The sequence below is a fragment of the Falco punctatus genome (assembly GCF_963210335.1).
Source record: "Falco punctatus genome assembly, chromosome: 3".
NCBI classification, from domain to species: domain Eukaryota; kingdom Metazoa; phylum Chordata; class Aves; order Falconiformes; family Falconidae; genus Falco; species Falco punctatus.
In genome coordinates this window covers 115,340,738-115,354,801 of record NC_137582.1, presented here as the reverse complement: position 1 = coordinate 115,354,801, position 14,064 = coordinate 115,340,738, and the positions used below count along the sequence as shown (strand labels likewise).

The following is a 14,064-nucleotide window of genomic DNA, read 5'->3' as shown; positions in this document are numbered from 1 at the left end:
AGAAACTGTCTGCAACAGAAATGCCCATAAAAATACCTTGCATGGAACTTCTCAGGGTGGCTCATAGGTAGCTCCAGTGTGCAGGACAAGGGCTCTTGTGCAGCATAAAGCAAGCAACAGACTAGATGCAAATCCTCGTGATGCCAGAGGATTTGCCCATGGGATCAATGCACCCTGAATGCCATCATGGGTGAGCCATCATCCCTGCGCCAGTGTGAGAGCAAAGAGATGTGCAGTTTTCCGAGGTGCTGTCAGACTTCTGTATGGGGGCTCATGAGTTTTTCTCTTCCTTTTTAGTAAGTGGCTTCCAAAATATTCCCCCGTTGTGGAAACGCCCCCAAAGCTCACGGCCTGACATGAGATTCATGCAGTATTTGATGGAAATCACTTTAACTAGACCATGTATGTTCTCTGCCAGCATCTTGTCTGAACTGGGGAATCCAAATGTGAAAATGGGAACGATGAGCTGTGAGGGGTTTTTTTGTTGGTTTTTTTTTTTTTTTTAAAGCAAAACCAAAAAAAAAAAAAGCCCCAACCACAAGCGCTGTTGCTGGGGAGTGGGAGCGTGAACCTGCTCCGTGTGACCGAGTCGCTTGTCTCCACTGCGCATATGCAGCTGGGCTGTAACCACCTGTATCTCCTCCATCCTGTAACCTCGAGCGTGGGGTGTCCATGCAGCGCTGCGGGAGCCTCCCTGATCCCCAGGAGCTGGCCGAGCTCCCCCGGCAGCTCACAGGGGTGGCAATTACAGGGGCTGTGCGATGTTGATCGGGATGGGAGAATGGAGAGGGACCCTAAACTTCCTCGCATCTGCGCGTTCCTTGCACTCTGGCTGCAGAGGAAGCATCGAGCCAAGCCCTGCAGCCTGCAGCTGCCTGCCCCCAGCCAGCTCTCCAGCCCGGTCAGTACTGCCGCTTTGCCTCTCTTGGTCTCACTGGTTGCGCATCCAGATGCTTTAGATGGATATTCGGAGCAGTCTGGTTTGCTTTGCTTTTTCTGCCTTCTGAGTTAGTTTGCTTAATGGTGCTATTGGAAGAAACGTATCTTGATGCAAGCAAAGCTGCTTTGTGCTGCAGCTGGGCAGCACGCAGGTGCTTTGTGCTGGAGATGTGTTCTGGTGCGCTGCTCAACAGGCTGTAGGAGCTGCTCGCCAGAGTCCTCATGGTTGAATTGCAAGTTACTGGATGAGTCCATGGGAGGAAAGCTCCCTTGTGTCAGCAAGACACCAAATGGCATCTCAAAGCTTTTCTCAGAAAGCTGTCAACAGTGTCTCTGCTGATGCCACTTTTGGTCTAGCTGGTGTGTATGAGTGTTTGCGATGCGGGCTGGCTGGCAGGCGGCGCATGCGAATCCCTGCCTGCCTTCAGATGCCGCTTGGGCTGCTGAAACGACTTGCAGTTAAACACACACTGGGTCTTGCTGTTGGCCAAGGCATAGAATTCCCACAGCTGTGAACACACATCGCTCCGCAGCTCCTGAATTGCTGTGGTAGGAGGTTGGGTCCAGGTGCCTTGGAGGTGGATACAGGAGTTCATTTTAAATGTCCCTCTCTGCATAGGTGTGTGATGCTACAGGGTGAAACGTGCGTGGTTGTACAAGTGCTGATGCTGTGTAGACCCAATTTCTTTCTCGTGTTTTTATGAAGATGTGGGGGAGGGAAAGAACATACAACTTCCACTGGTCCCATCCCCAGGTTGCTCCCTGCTGTGGGGTTACTCCCTGGAGAGCTGGACAAGGTGGAAGGACTAGCAGGCGGAGACCTCTTGGCTGACTCCTGCTCAGGCTCTTGGCTAGAAGAGGGAGGCTGTTCCTAACCCACAGCTGTGCGCCATGGGCTAAGCTCCCAACGAAACCAGAAGTGTAAGGTGGCTGATTTAAGCTGGGAGATCATGTGGAACATGAAAACTTTTTGATAGGGGGATTATAAGATCTTTCTTGTCTGTGATCACCGAGACCAGCAAAAGGCTGGATAACGCAGGGAGCTCCTGCCCCCCTGCCCTCTCCCCGTGCTGGGGCTGTGCGTGCTGCAAGCGTGGGCTTCCCTGCTAGGGCTGTGTCTGCGTGATGGAGGATCTTGAGAGAGCAAAGCTACTGACATGGAAACAAAGCTCCCTCCTAATCTAGAGAAAAGCCAAGCATGAGAGCGGGGAGGGCAGGCTGCTCGCTGCAGGTAGGCAACCACATCCGCGGGCGCTTGGCCAGGCTGCCCTCCCCGAGAAGGTGCTGGGAGGGTGGGGAGTGGGCTGGGGTGCAGAGTGGAGGCAGAGCCTCAAACCTGGTTCCTGTTGTTTTTAAAAGCTACTTCGATTAGGTGAGTTCCAGACCAAGTATCTGAGTAGTTTCAGAAAACAAAGCGTAGCTTTCCCTCCCCCCACCCCCCACCCCGCCCCGGCTCTGCAAGGGGAGAAACGAAATAGCAGTTCCAGTTTTCTGATGGCCACATCTGCCCTAGGGTCAGAGAGCAACAGAATTTAATGCCCCTTGGAACTTAATTGCTGGCCTGCAGGTCCAAATAGCAACCAGACTGCCTCTAACACTGGATAGCGTGAGACTGAAGTGCCAAGAAGCCTGGACTTGTCCTGACAAGGCATGCAGCTGCGAGGGGGTTCTGGCCGGAGTAAGATCCGTGTCTGTAGAAGTGGGCAGTCGATCCAGCCTGCCCTGTGGGCTCTCCCTATGGTCGGGTGGGAGAGGGGCGTCAGCAGCTCAGGCTCGGAGGAAACCTGAGTGCTGATGTACTGCCTAGGTATGATGACGAGAAGCAGAGGGAAAGGCACAGCTGGAAGACGAGCAGTATAAAAAGTCTTTATTTTGGGGATGCAAACAGAAAGCAGCACAAGGGGTTTCTGTTGGGCTGAGCCCTGGGCATGGACAGGGTTTGCTGGGGAAAGGAGGTGTTTCAGCATCACCCCAGGGTCTGTGGCTGTTCTCGTACGCTGGCCTAGCTTCGTTGCTGAATTTATTGTAGATACTGCTGATTAAATCTCTTTTTCTTCTTGATTTTTTTTTTTAAAATAAAAGAATGTGTTTTAAACAAAACATGTGCCAGAGACCTTGGCTTCCCCTCAATCTTCTTGAAGGCTCAAGTCTGTTAAAGCATCATCTGTATGTGCTGAAGATGCACTAAGACTTATGTTGCAGAGTTGCTCAGATTGCTGAGCAGATGGGCTCCAACATGTCTGATTTTTGCGAGCCCTGGCCGTGTTTTGACAACAGTGCTGTATTTTTGTGTTGTGGGATTTTTAGTGGCATAAACACTCCTGTTTTTGCTACCAGTGCCTTAAAAAGGAAGGTGCTTTTCAAGCGCTCTTCTGAAATGCAGTTCAAAGAAGTGCAACACCTGTGGTGCAGGGAGTGGAGCCTTTGGGGAGAGCGCAGGATCTGCACCAAGGCTGCCTGCTGTGAGCTGTCGATGTCTTATTTATTCCAGATGTTGAAGCCAGGAGATACCTGTGACAAGCACCAACTTTTATGCTTCTCTCAGATGTGGTTCCTGTGAGGCTGTAACTGCAATCCTGGTTCCTTAATCCGATAAGGCTTGCTTTCTCTTGCTCAGGAGTGTATTCCCAGTCAGCCGTGTCCCCTCTTTTTCAGGGCGAAGGTGTTGTGAAAGAAATCAACATCACGCACCATGTGAAGGAAGGCTCCGAGAAGGCAGATCCTTCGCAGTTTGAGCTCCTGAAGGTGCTGGGACAGGGCTCCTTCGGCAAGGTGAGTTCACTTCTTCCTATGTGTCATGCCAGATAAATGGTGACAAAAGGGACTGTCCCCAACGAAACTGCTTTCCTTGTTCCCACCAGATCGTGAGAATCTGACTGATGAGCCCACTTAGCAAATGGTTGCTTCTAACCTGAAAGGCAACCGTAGTGATGCCTTCTGCTAAGGGCCAGCCTGTATGTCCAGAGCTCCCTGTAATCCTTTTTCCCGATGATCAGGAGGGTAGGAGTGGGATTCTGCTCGTAAGTGTCGGTGTCCCACAGAGCAGAAGGACCTCCTCCTGCAGCGTTCTAGCTGGCTGCCAGGCTGGCAGTTGAATTGAGGACTTGGAGGACTCAGGCATGTTCCTGTCTTCTCAGAAATGATGCTGTGTGCCAGGGACTGGTTTTGGCCCCCGTTATGGTCCGGTTTCCCTTCTGTGAAGGGGGAAGGAAGTAGCCTGTAACTCTTACCTATTTCAATGTGTAAATAATCCAGGTCTCTTACAGACCATCTGCTCGCACATTAAATCAGCTTCATGTCTCAATCAGTTATCAGTGCTAACAGTGGGGGCTTGTACAGGGCTCCGTGCTGTTCTGGGCAAATGCAGCAGTAGCTTTAGGCAGAAGAAAGGTCGTGTCTCTCTGAGGCTGCCTCAAACCAGGTAGAATGGGACATCAGGGAAGGGAAGGAGGTAAAAATCCAAAGAGGATACGGGACCTGAATAATGAGGAGTTGATCTGGCTGTCAAACCAGCAAGTCACCAGGAGGCTTTGCAGTACACTGAAGCATCAGAGCTTCAAATCACAGCTCCCAGGCATCAGCCCCAGCCCCACAGGAACTGTAGGAGTGAGCAAGAGGTGTGGAAGACAGGAGGGGAGGAAAGTGCAGTATGAAGGCCCAGGTGCTGCAGTGGCTGGAGATAGGGGGTGAGAGGAGTCTACACACAGCACTTTCCTGAAAACCTCATGGGGTTTCACGTGGAGTGCTTCTCACCAGTCCTGTGGCCAGCTGCTTCGCAGCGTTACCGCGAGGTTTGTCACTTTGAGCAGCATCCGACTCCTGCTGCTAATGTTTAGCGCTTGGCAAATGCGGTGTTCTTCTGCCTCAGGTTTTCTTGGTGAGAAAAATAACACCGCCAGACAGCAACCACCTCTATGCCATGAAAGTGCTCAAGAAGGCAACCTTGAAAGGTAGGAGACTTGTACAGCGATGCTTTTATCCTCCCTGTCTTAAAGAGCACTCGCAGTAGTCACTGCTGGCCCCAGGGTGATCGGGGGTGGGGTAGTGGGGGTGTGAGGGGTGTATCCTTATCTCAGCCTAACAGCTTCCTTTTCTCTCCACCTGTAAAAACCCCTTGTTGCAGTGATGGAGGTGGGAAAAGATCTGGCTCGAGCTGCCTGGTACTAAAGGGCTTAAGGCTGGCAAGGCTGACACCGGGGTACTGTGTGCCTTTTGCTTTGTCTGAGCTGTTCCTCTCTCTCCCCACAGTGCGTGATCGAGTAAGAACAAAGATAGAAAGGGACATCCTGGCTGATGTAAACCACCCCTTTGTGGTGAAACTCCACTATGGTGAGTATGGAGCTAGCTGGGACACTGGGAGAGGGGCTGCAGGCTCAAACAGGCACTGACTGCTTCTAAGCACAATAAAGAAAGATGCTACTGCAGGCATGTCTGCCATAAGCAGGTAGATGAGCATGAGGCGTCCAGCAGAAGCTGCTTAGAGGATGCTGAGAGTCTCTCATGGTCCCTAACAGACTTCTGGAGATACTTCTGAAATGGAGAAGAGGCCTGGACCAGTCTGCATCCCTCAATGGTCGTGCTGCTCTGGAGCTTTCACAGTCCCCTTAACACAAATCCTTTCCTGCAATGGTCTTTGGTCCCATGCCTGCTCTAGCTATTGAATGGGGGGGACAGAGCATGGGCTGGGAGAAGAGGTTTAAACATCAAATCCTTGCGATTAAAACATCAAATCAGGAGGAACTGAGAAAGCAGAGTTAACTAGTCAAGCCAGAGTTTGGCAGGATTGATGCTCTGACTCTGAGGAAGGCAAGGACAGCTTCTTTCCCTGTAAAGTGACCAGTGCCTCTCAGGAGAAGAGCCCTTTCAGTAGGGCATCACTGACTGAAAGGGAACCAGCCCCTGCCGCCCCCCCCCTTAAAATGAGGATTTTCTGCGGTGCCAGAGTGCTGCTGCTGAACTCCCGTTTCAACATCAGGGACAGGCTATCTCATTTACCCCACATAATTAGCCCTACCTGCATTTAACCTAGTAACCATGCAGGGCATCTGCACAACTGGAGCCATTGGGATTTAAGTGATTAATGTAACACCATGGAGCCTTCCCTCAGCGGAGGGCTCTGATTCCTGCTCCGGCTTGTGTTTCAGCATTCCAGACAGAGGGGAAGCTGTATCTCATCTTGGATTTCCTCCGAGGAGGTGACCTTTTCACTCGGCTTTCCAAAGAGGTGGGTACACTCTGGCATCTCGGTGGTTGCTGAGGCTCTCAGTTCATCTGTGCTTAATTGCCTGGAGAAGGGATTGATCCTTGCAAAGTCTTTGAGAGGGGTGGAAACAACCTCCATGCTGCTGCTAGCCCAGAGCTGGCCACAGGAGAGGATGGCTCAGGAGCCCTCTGCTCTGGCAGAGCAGCAGCGGCGTGGGAGGCAGGTCTCGCCTCCACAGCAGCTTCTGCTGAGCATCACATTAAGAATGAAAAGAGGCGAGAACCGTGTTCTGCTGTGGTGTCAGCTGGTTGTGTCGCCTCGCTGGGATGGGGCAAGGGCAGGGAGTGGGAGGGGTAACGAGAAGTTATGCCAGGTGAAGACAACTGGGAACATAACCCAGTGAACATAAACAAAGAGTTTTTTGAAAACCTGCCTGCTGCTTAGCAACCTGGTTTGTTTTTTCGGTGTTGCTGCTTAATTGATACCTTAGGACGGCTGGCGAAGCCTGGGAGTCTTAGGTGTGAAAGGGCAGGAGGGAGCAACGTGGATGTGAAAGGTCTTGTATGGGTGCAGCAGAGGTGGTCCCGCTGCCGGTGGTGTAACCCCCACGCCTGTCTGCCTCCTCTCCCTTCCTGCAGGTCATGTTCACCGAGGAGGATGTGAAGTTCTACCTGGCAGAGCTGGCGCTGGGGCTCGACCATTTGCACAGCCTGGGAATCATATACAGGGATCTCAAACCGGAGAAGTACGTGTGGCACAGCCGAGGCGGGGAACCTGAGCCCTTCAGTCCCCAGCCTGCAGGCAGCAAACGCCGCAGCCTTCTGCCACAAAGCAGAGCTGGATGCTGCCCTGGGGCCAGCCAGATGGAAGGTGATGGTGCCAGTCCACGAGGCTCCGGTGCCTCTGGTCAGCAGTTACGGCCAGGAGCGCTGCGGAGGCAGTATGTGTGCACCACATGTCTGAGCAGTGGTCCTTGGCAGCCTCTGGGCTCAGGCTCTAAGCGATTGAGAGCCTTTAGGGGCTCTGGGCCTCTGCAGAGACACGGAGCAGCTGCATGATTTGGTTATTCTTACCTGGGTCATGTGGGGGATCAATGGTGGTGTAACCTGTGTGGGTCACGTTCGATGCGAAGTTGAGGGCGTGGAGAGAAGGGAGCTGCTCCTGGTGCCACTCATGGCTTGGTGATGGAGCTTAAAGCACGGGGGGAAGGGGCAGATAACTTTCTCCTCTGGATTCTGGGAGCATCTCGGCCTCTGCTGCATCTGCTTGTTCTCACCAGCCCTTATTTCAGGCAGTAAAAACTTGCTTTTTTCATTCATGCTGTAGCATCCTCTTGGATGAAGAAGGGCACATCAAACTCACAGGTAAGGGGCTCCACAAAAGCAAGGTTGGTCCTTGAAATACGGAGCTTCTCTTAGTCCTCTCCGCTCTGCGTGACTCTGATTGCTCGGGGCACGTGGGTACCTGCTGACAGTTTTTCTTTTATGTAGATTTTGGCTTGAGTAAGGAGGCTATAGACCACGAGAAGAAAGCCTATTCCTTCTGTGGGACGGTGGAATACATGGCGCCAGAAGTTGTGAATCGCCAGGGCCACTCGCACAGTGCTGACTGGTGGTCCTACGGGGTGTTAATGGTACGTAGCCAGGCAGCGTGTCTGGGGACCCGGCAGAGCAGCTGCTCCAGCACCCCTGCGTGATGCTGCATGTCCAGCAGGTGTGTGGCCGGGGGGTGCTCTGCAGCAGGCTGTCCAGGCAGGCAGCCAGCAGCGCGTGTTTCTCGAGGAAGCGAAGCTCCTGGGGCTTTTGTCCCGGTCAGCACTGGGGTGTGCGGGGAGGGGTGCATGGGGGTGTCCGCCGCCACCCCAGCGCTGGGGTGGGGGTGTCTGTGCAGATCTGGTGCCACCATCTGGCAGCTGCTGAATCCGAGGGCTCCCGCAGGAGCCAGGCGCTGGCTTGAACGTGTTCCCGCTGCAAACCTGGTAAAAATATGATGTCTGCGATCTTTTTTAGAGCAAGGCTTTTGATACCTTGCAAGCTTTTCACTAGCTTTGGCGCGCTCCCAGATGAAGGTGCAGTGGGATCTGGGTAACCCTCAGACTTGCTTAGACGTGACCTCCCCATCTTCTCTTTCCCTCCCAGTTTGAAATGCTCACCGGCTCGCTGCCCTTCCAGGGGAAGGATCGTAAGGAGACGATGACCCTCATCCTCAAGTAAGAGGAGTTTCTCTTTCATGTATGTATAGGAGGCAAACTTCTGCTCTTTCTCCGAGTGTGTTGCAATTCAGGGGTTCTCGCAACTTAATGGCATTGTTTGGCAAGTGGTGGTGTATCAACAGTTAGTTTGAAGGGTGCAGTGTAAATGCCAAACAGATGATTGTACTTTCGGGGGGGTGGAGGTGCTGCAGTCAGCTTGTGGGTTGACTTCTTTAAACCTGCAACTCATTGCTTAACTTCCTCTCCAGAGCAAAGCTGGGCATGCCGCAGTTCCTGAGCTCTGAAGCACAGAGCCTCCTGCGAGCCCTTTTCAAAAGGAATCCAGCCAACAGATTAGGTAAGACATTTTTTTGGTTTCTGAATACACCTGATGCTGCATCGGGGCCTCTCACATCCTCGTGGGTCAGCGGCATGTTCACACTTGTGCTCGGTTAATGGGCTGATTTAATTACAGCCAGGTTTCCCGTAATACCGGGCGCTGTGGCGTGTGTGGTAGTAGCCTTCGCTTTGTCGGTGGTTTAATGCAATGCGCTCCATGGGTGCATCTTTCAGGTTCTGGACCAGATGGGGCAGAAGAGATCAAGCGCCATCCTTTCTACTCCACCATCGACTGGAATGTGAGTGTCAGAAACATAAAAGCAAGCGTCTTCACTGCTCAGCACCAGTAACACAGTTCTGCTGACTGCAGTAATAGCACAGTCATGATGCTTGACCAGCTATGGGAGAGTTACCAATCCCTGTTTCCATCTGTTCCGATAATCCTTCCCAAAACTGAAACTCTTATTTGTCATGCGAATAACTGTTTCATACTTGAGTTGCCTGTGATCTTGCCTTAGTCTGAATTTACTCATCTGTCAGCAGTAAGGTGCAGGTTTTAACTGGGGTTTGGCACAACCAGGATTGTCTTGCACAAAGTGGGAAGGAACTGGGGAAACATTTCTGGCAAGGAAAGACCTTGTTTTGTACAGAGAAGCAGGGCGATAACTGAACTGGCATTTCCCAGTTGCTTCTGGCCACCTCCCTACTTTACCATATAATTTTGATTCTTCCCTGTTTTCCCTCACTCGGTAAGGGATTTTGAAGATCAGTTTCCTAATGCTTTTGAGGCACCCAGCAAGCTGCTAGACCGAACCTCCAGCAGTGCTAGTGAAGCTTCTTTAAAATTTTTGCTTCAAGAAGCAATTTTAAAAGGCTATTTACAGGAGAGCTGGGATACCAGTGTCCTCCTAGGGCATCTCCTCTGGCTGTCCCCGGGGAGGCATGAGTCAGCAAAGCCCTCACAGGAGTTAGGAGAGGTGGAAGAGCCTGGCAAGGTAAATACTTTATGGATACTGGTTTTGGAGTGGGGTCAAGTTACATGTAGAACACTTTTTTTTTTTTTTTTTTTTTCCCCCCTTGGTTTAATATATGGTAAAGCTTGCAGCATTTCTCCACAAACTGATTTAGAAGCACTCCACCGGCCAAGAAGCCTTCCCTCAGACTGCTGATCTGTAGTTAAATGCCAAGCCACAGAGCTGTTTCTAGTTTTGCAAAATCTCTTCTTGGCCTCCGATTCCTGGGAAGCCTTTGCACCCTTCTGAGCGCCTACGGGAGCGCTGACCTGCCGGAGCACTTCTGAGCTGCCTTTGTTTTGCAGAAGCTGTACCGCAGGGAAATCAAACCGCCCTTCAAGCCTGCAGTCGGCCAGCCAGATGACACCTTTTATTTTGACACAGAATTTACATCCCGTACGCCAAAAGGTTTGTAATAATTCACGCGAAGCCAAAGTTTCCTGTGTGAAATGGTACCGTACAGCTTCATACCGGTTTGCCGGTGCCAGCGGGGCAAGGGTTGCCCTCTGCCAGCTCCAGATGGTTGCAGCACTGGGGAGGTGGCCGTGCACTAGACATTGGGGTGTTAGGGGTAAGCTCGGTGCTGCGTGGTGTGGCTCTTGTCTCAAATAAACTAAGGAGGAGCCGCAGGTCCTGGTAGCAAGGGGAAGGCTTCTGCTTCCACAGGACTAGTCATCCCTCTTCACGTTGCCTCTCAACTCCTGTTGCAGATTCCCCAGGCATCCCCCCTAGTGCAGGAGCCCATCAGCTCTTCCGAGGCTTCAGTTTCGTGGCGACTGGGTTGATGGAGGACGGCAAGGTGAAAGCTGCCCAGTCACCTCTACATTCGGTTGTACAGGTAAGAAGTGGGGACAGAGGAACAACTGTTCGAAGCTGTTGTAATACTCCAGAGTGGGTCCGTGGGACCTCTGTACCATCTGGAGCAGAGCTAACGGGAAGCCTGAAGCAATGTCATGCTGCTTTGAATTTTTGCATCCTGTTCTTTCGGTTTTGTTGATTGTCATGTGCAAAGGTTGGCAGGGCAATGCGAGTCTGATTGCTTTTCTCTCCCCAAGTAGACCCATGCTAGCGGGAGGTCTGCATAAATGCCCGTGGGTTGAAAGGTGCCACTGAAATGCACCATGCTAGATGCAGCCAGTGTTAGCCCACTGACCTATATCTGCCTTGTTCTCTTCTCCTCCCTCTCCTTAGCCGGGAGGAGAAGCTGTGGGATGTAGCAGACAGCAGTCTGTCAGCTCGCCCTGTGTTGCAGTTAACTCATCACATTGCACAAACCCTTCCCTGAACCCTCCCAGCTCATCTGCTCTCCACTCTCCTCTTGCAGCAGCTGCACGGCAAGAATGTCCAGTTCAGTGACGGCTATGTGGTGAAGGAGGCAATCGGCGTCGGCTCCTACTCAGTGTGTAAACGCTGCATTCATAAAGCAACCAACATGGAATATGCAGTCAAGGTCTGAGATTTACCATCTGAACTCCCCTGTTAGATTTCTGTTCTTCTCCGCGATGACCAAAATAACATCCAGGAATGAAATCGCTTTCCCTGCTTGTGTAGGGCCATAGACGGACAGTTTCTGTGCTGCTGTGCATCTACCTGCACAAGCTTCCTTACCTGGGAATGGTGGGGAAGCAGCGTCCTCCTCTCTGCAGGAGGACAGTGTCTCACCTACCTGTGCAAGGCTTGCTGTGGCTACGTCAGGCCTTAACAAACAAGCCAGACATAAAACTTTGGTGTTTGGGGACACAGGACTGATGAAGCAACAAGGAGATTTCTAGAGCTGTTGGCTAAAGAGGGCAGGGGACAGGGAATGGATACAGTACAGGACCTGCGGGGCTCCAAACATGCAGCTTGTGTGCTTGGTCCTGGCCCCTTGCCCACCCCGTCATGGCTAATGCTCATCCACACTCTTGCAGGTTATTGACAAGAGCAAGCGAGACCCTTCTGAGGAAATAGAAATCCTCCTGCGATACGGGCAGCACCCAAACATCATCACCTTGAAAGATGTGAGTGTGACTTGAATCACATCCCAGTATTTTGGTTTAGGAAGGGCAGGCTGGTCTGGGGGAGGGGGGGGGGGGGGCGGGGCAGAAGGTAGCTCCAGCACAGGCAGCCCAATGGCCCTGCCGAAGGTATCGCTCTGCGGCGGGGAAGCATCCCCAGACCCTGCACTGCTGATTTCTGTCTGCTTCTTGGTGGCAGGAGCAGAGAAGGAAAGCTCTGGAAACACCATTTGGTTAACCCCCTGTGTTTGCTTTGGCAGGTGTATGATGATGGGAAGTATGTGTACCTGGTGACCGAGCTGATGAGGGGAGGGGAGCTGCTGGATAAAATCCTCAGACAGAAATTTTTCTCAGAGAGGGAAGCCAGTTCGGTCCTGCACACGATCTGTAAAACAGTGGAGTATCTGCATTCCCAAGGGGTGAGTATGGCTGCGTCTGTTTTCCTGGGAAGCTGTCTGGCATGGCACTATGCTCCCTCTCCTTTGGGGAGTCACTTTGCCTGTCAGGATTATTATTTCTTGCTGGTGTTGCTGTGTGGGCAAGCCAGATGTGGGGGCAGGGCAGGGGCTGAGTGTCCCGATGCAGTTTCAGACCTTTATCTTCCTGGGGGATGAGACCGGCACTTTCTTTGCTCCACAGGTGGTTCACAGGGACTTGAAACCCAGCAATATCCTTTATGTGGACGAGTCGGGAAACCCCGAAAGCATTCGCATTTGTGACTTTGGCTTTGCCAAGCAGCTGAGGGCTGAGAATGGCCTTCTCATGACTCCTTGTTACACGGCAAACTTCGTGGCACCCGAGGTAAGCACCTTACTGACCTGAGACCCTTTGGTAGCTCTTAGGTCTCAGCACAGGGGGTCTGTCCCCTTCCTGACTCCAGCCTGCTCTGGCATACTCGGTCCTGGAGGAGATAACAACAGAAATACTGCTCATAGTAACGAATAAATAGGGGATCTCAAGTGCAGTTACAATGCAGTCCTTCAACTTGCGCTGTCCTTATGAGGGGGTCTGCTTAGGGTAGTGAGGCTTTACAAGCCCAGTGATTTTCTAGACTGCTTCCCTTCACAATTAACTCACCTGTTACAAGAGGTGAGGTGGGATGATCTTCCACCTTGGTGCAGAAGAAAGAAAAAGAGCCAGCACGCCACAGAGCATGCATGCAGAGTCACTGCGCTGGAACATGGCTCTTTTCTCACTTGTTGTTTTGATGTGCCTGAGGGGTTCCTCTGTTCCACAAAACCCAAATCTGATTTGAATCCTGATTTTTTAGTCCAAGCCATGCTGTTCAGTAGGGCTGTAGAAGCTTTGCATATGGACTGCACGCAGGTGTCAGGCTGCTCCTCACAAGCTGAAGTGAGAACCAAACACACTATATTTTTTTTCCTTTGCTTATTCTCTTCAGGTACTAAAACGCCAAGGCTATGATGAGGGCTGCGACATCTGGAGCCTGGGAGTTCTCCTGTATACGATGCTCGCTGGGTAAGCACCTCTGTCTCACTGGAAGGCAACAGCCAGGGCTATGATCACCTTGCTCTGAGACATGCTCTGCGGTGGCAGTTGGCCACCACCTCAGTCGCTGCTGCCTGGGCATGCTCTCTGGCTGGGTCACAGGACAGTCCATCAAATGCTCTTTCTTCTCTTCGTAGCTGCACTCCCTTTGCAAACGGTCCCAGCGACACTCCAGAAGAGATCCTGACCCGGATAGGTGGCGGCAAGTTCTCCATCAGTGGAGGCAACTGGGACACTATTTCTGACATGGCCAAGGTACAGTTTGATAGTCTTTTGTGTTACAATAAAGGGTTGGGATCGAGCACGGGCCAGTTGCTGTGAGGCAAGTTTAAAGCAGCTTGGGGAGGGAGGACAGAAGAGAAAGGAGAAAACCAGCAGTGTAGTTTCTACTCCGTGCATATCTCCTGCAGAGTGTGCCTCTCCCCACTTCATTTTAGCTCTGGCTGTGAATATTTGCATGGAACACCAACCTCATGCTTGACCCATGAGAGGTTTGCTGTTGTGTTATACCTCCCCAGCTGAAAGCATATTTAATACAAAAGGAGATTGTATAAATCTCTATAAATCTTTAAACTTGGCTTCTGAATTTAAATCCTGATTTGGGGGCGGAAAGGTGGTATTTTTGCATTTAAAGTATGAAATCTTCTAAAGTCTCATTTTCCAAATGATGCTCTTAGGATCTGGTATCAAAGATGCTTCATGTAGATCCTCACCAGCGTCTAACAGCCAAGCAGGTCCTGCAGCACCCATGGATAACCCAGAAGGACAGCTTACCCCAGAGCCAGCTGAATCACCAGGACGTTCAGCTTGTAAAGGTACAGAGTCTGAGCTGAGCCTTCAGCTGGTTCCTCACGTACCTTGGGCTCTTCGGAA

At 51.7% G+C, this 14,064-nt stretch overlaps 1 protein-coding gene across 8 annotated transcripts in view; it reads left to right on the top strand.

The window, feature by feature from the left end:
- RPS6KA1 (ribosomal protein S6 kinase A1) overlaps positions 1 to 14,064 on the top strand; it is a 41,526-nt gene that overhangs the window by 24,315 nt on the left and 3,147 nt on the right. For 7 of the 8 annotated variants that reach the window (XM_080378760.1, XM_080378761.1, XM_080378762.1 and 4 more), the window contains 19 exons: positions 3,595 to 3,711; positions 4,808 to 4,889; positions 5,188 to 5,268; positions 6,084 to 6,163; positions 6,781 to 6,887; positions 7,469 to 7,506; positions 7,633 to 7,775; positions 8,281 to 8,351; positions 8,603 to 8,691; positions 8,907 to 8,971; positions 9,991 to 10,093; positions 10,396 to 10,523; positions 11,010 to 11,135; positions 11,596 to 11,685; positions 11,943 to 12,101; positions 12,322 to 12,483; positions 13,085 to 13,161; positions 13,329 to 13,446; positions 13,869 to 14,006. In XM_080378760.1, the coding sequence (XP_080234886.1) occupies positions 3,595 to 3,711; positions 4,808 to 4,889; positions 5,188 to 5,268; positions 6,084 to 6,163; positions 6,781 to 6,887; positions 7,469 to 7,506; positions 7,633 to 7,775; positions 8,281 to 8,351; positions 8,603 to 8,691; positions 8,907 to 8,971; positions 9,991 to 10,093; positions 10,396 to 10,523; positions 11,010 to 11,135; positions 11,596 to 11,685; positions 11,943 to 12,101; positions 12,322 to 12,483; positions 13,085 to 13,161; positions 13,329 to 13,446; positions 13,869 to 14,006 (1,974 nt within the window). Of the gene's footprint in view, positions 1 to 602; positions 902 to 3,594; positions 3,712 to 4,807; positions 4,890 to 5,187; positions 5,269 to 6,083; positions 6,164 to 6,780; positions 6,888 to 7,468; positions 7,507 to 7,632; positions 7,776 to 8,280; positions 8,352 to 8,602; positions 8,692 to 8,906; positions 8,972 to 9,990; positions 10,094 to 10,395; positions 10,524 to 11,009; positions 11,136 to 11,595; positions 11,686 to 11,942; positions 12,102 to 12,321; positions 12,484 to 13,084; positions 13,162 to 13,328; positions 13,447 to 13,868; positions 14,007 to 14,064 lie in introns of those variants that run through there. The other variant, XM_080378759.1, reaches the window with a different exon arrangement.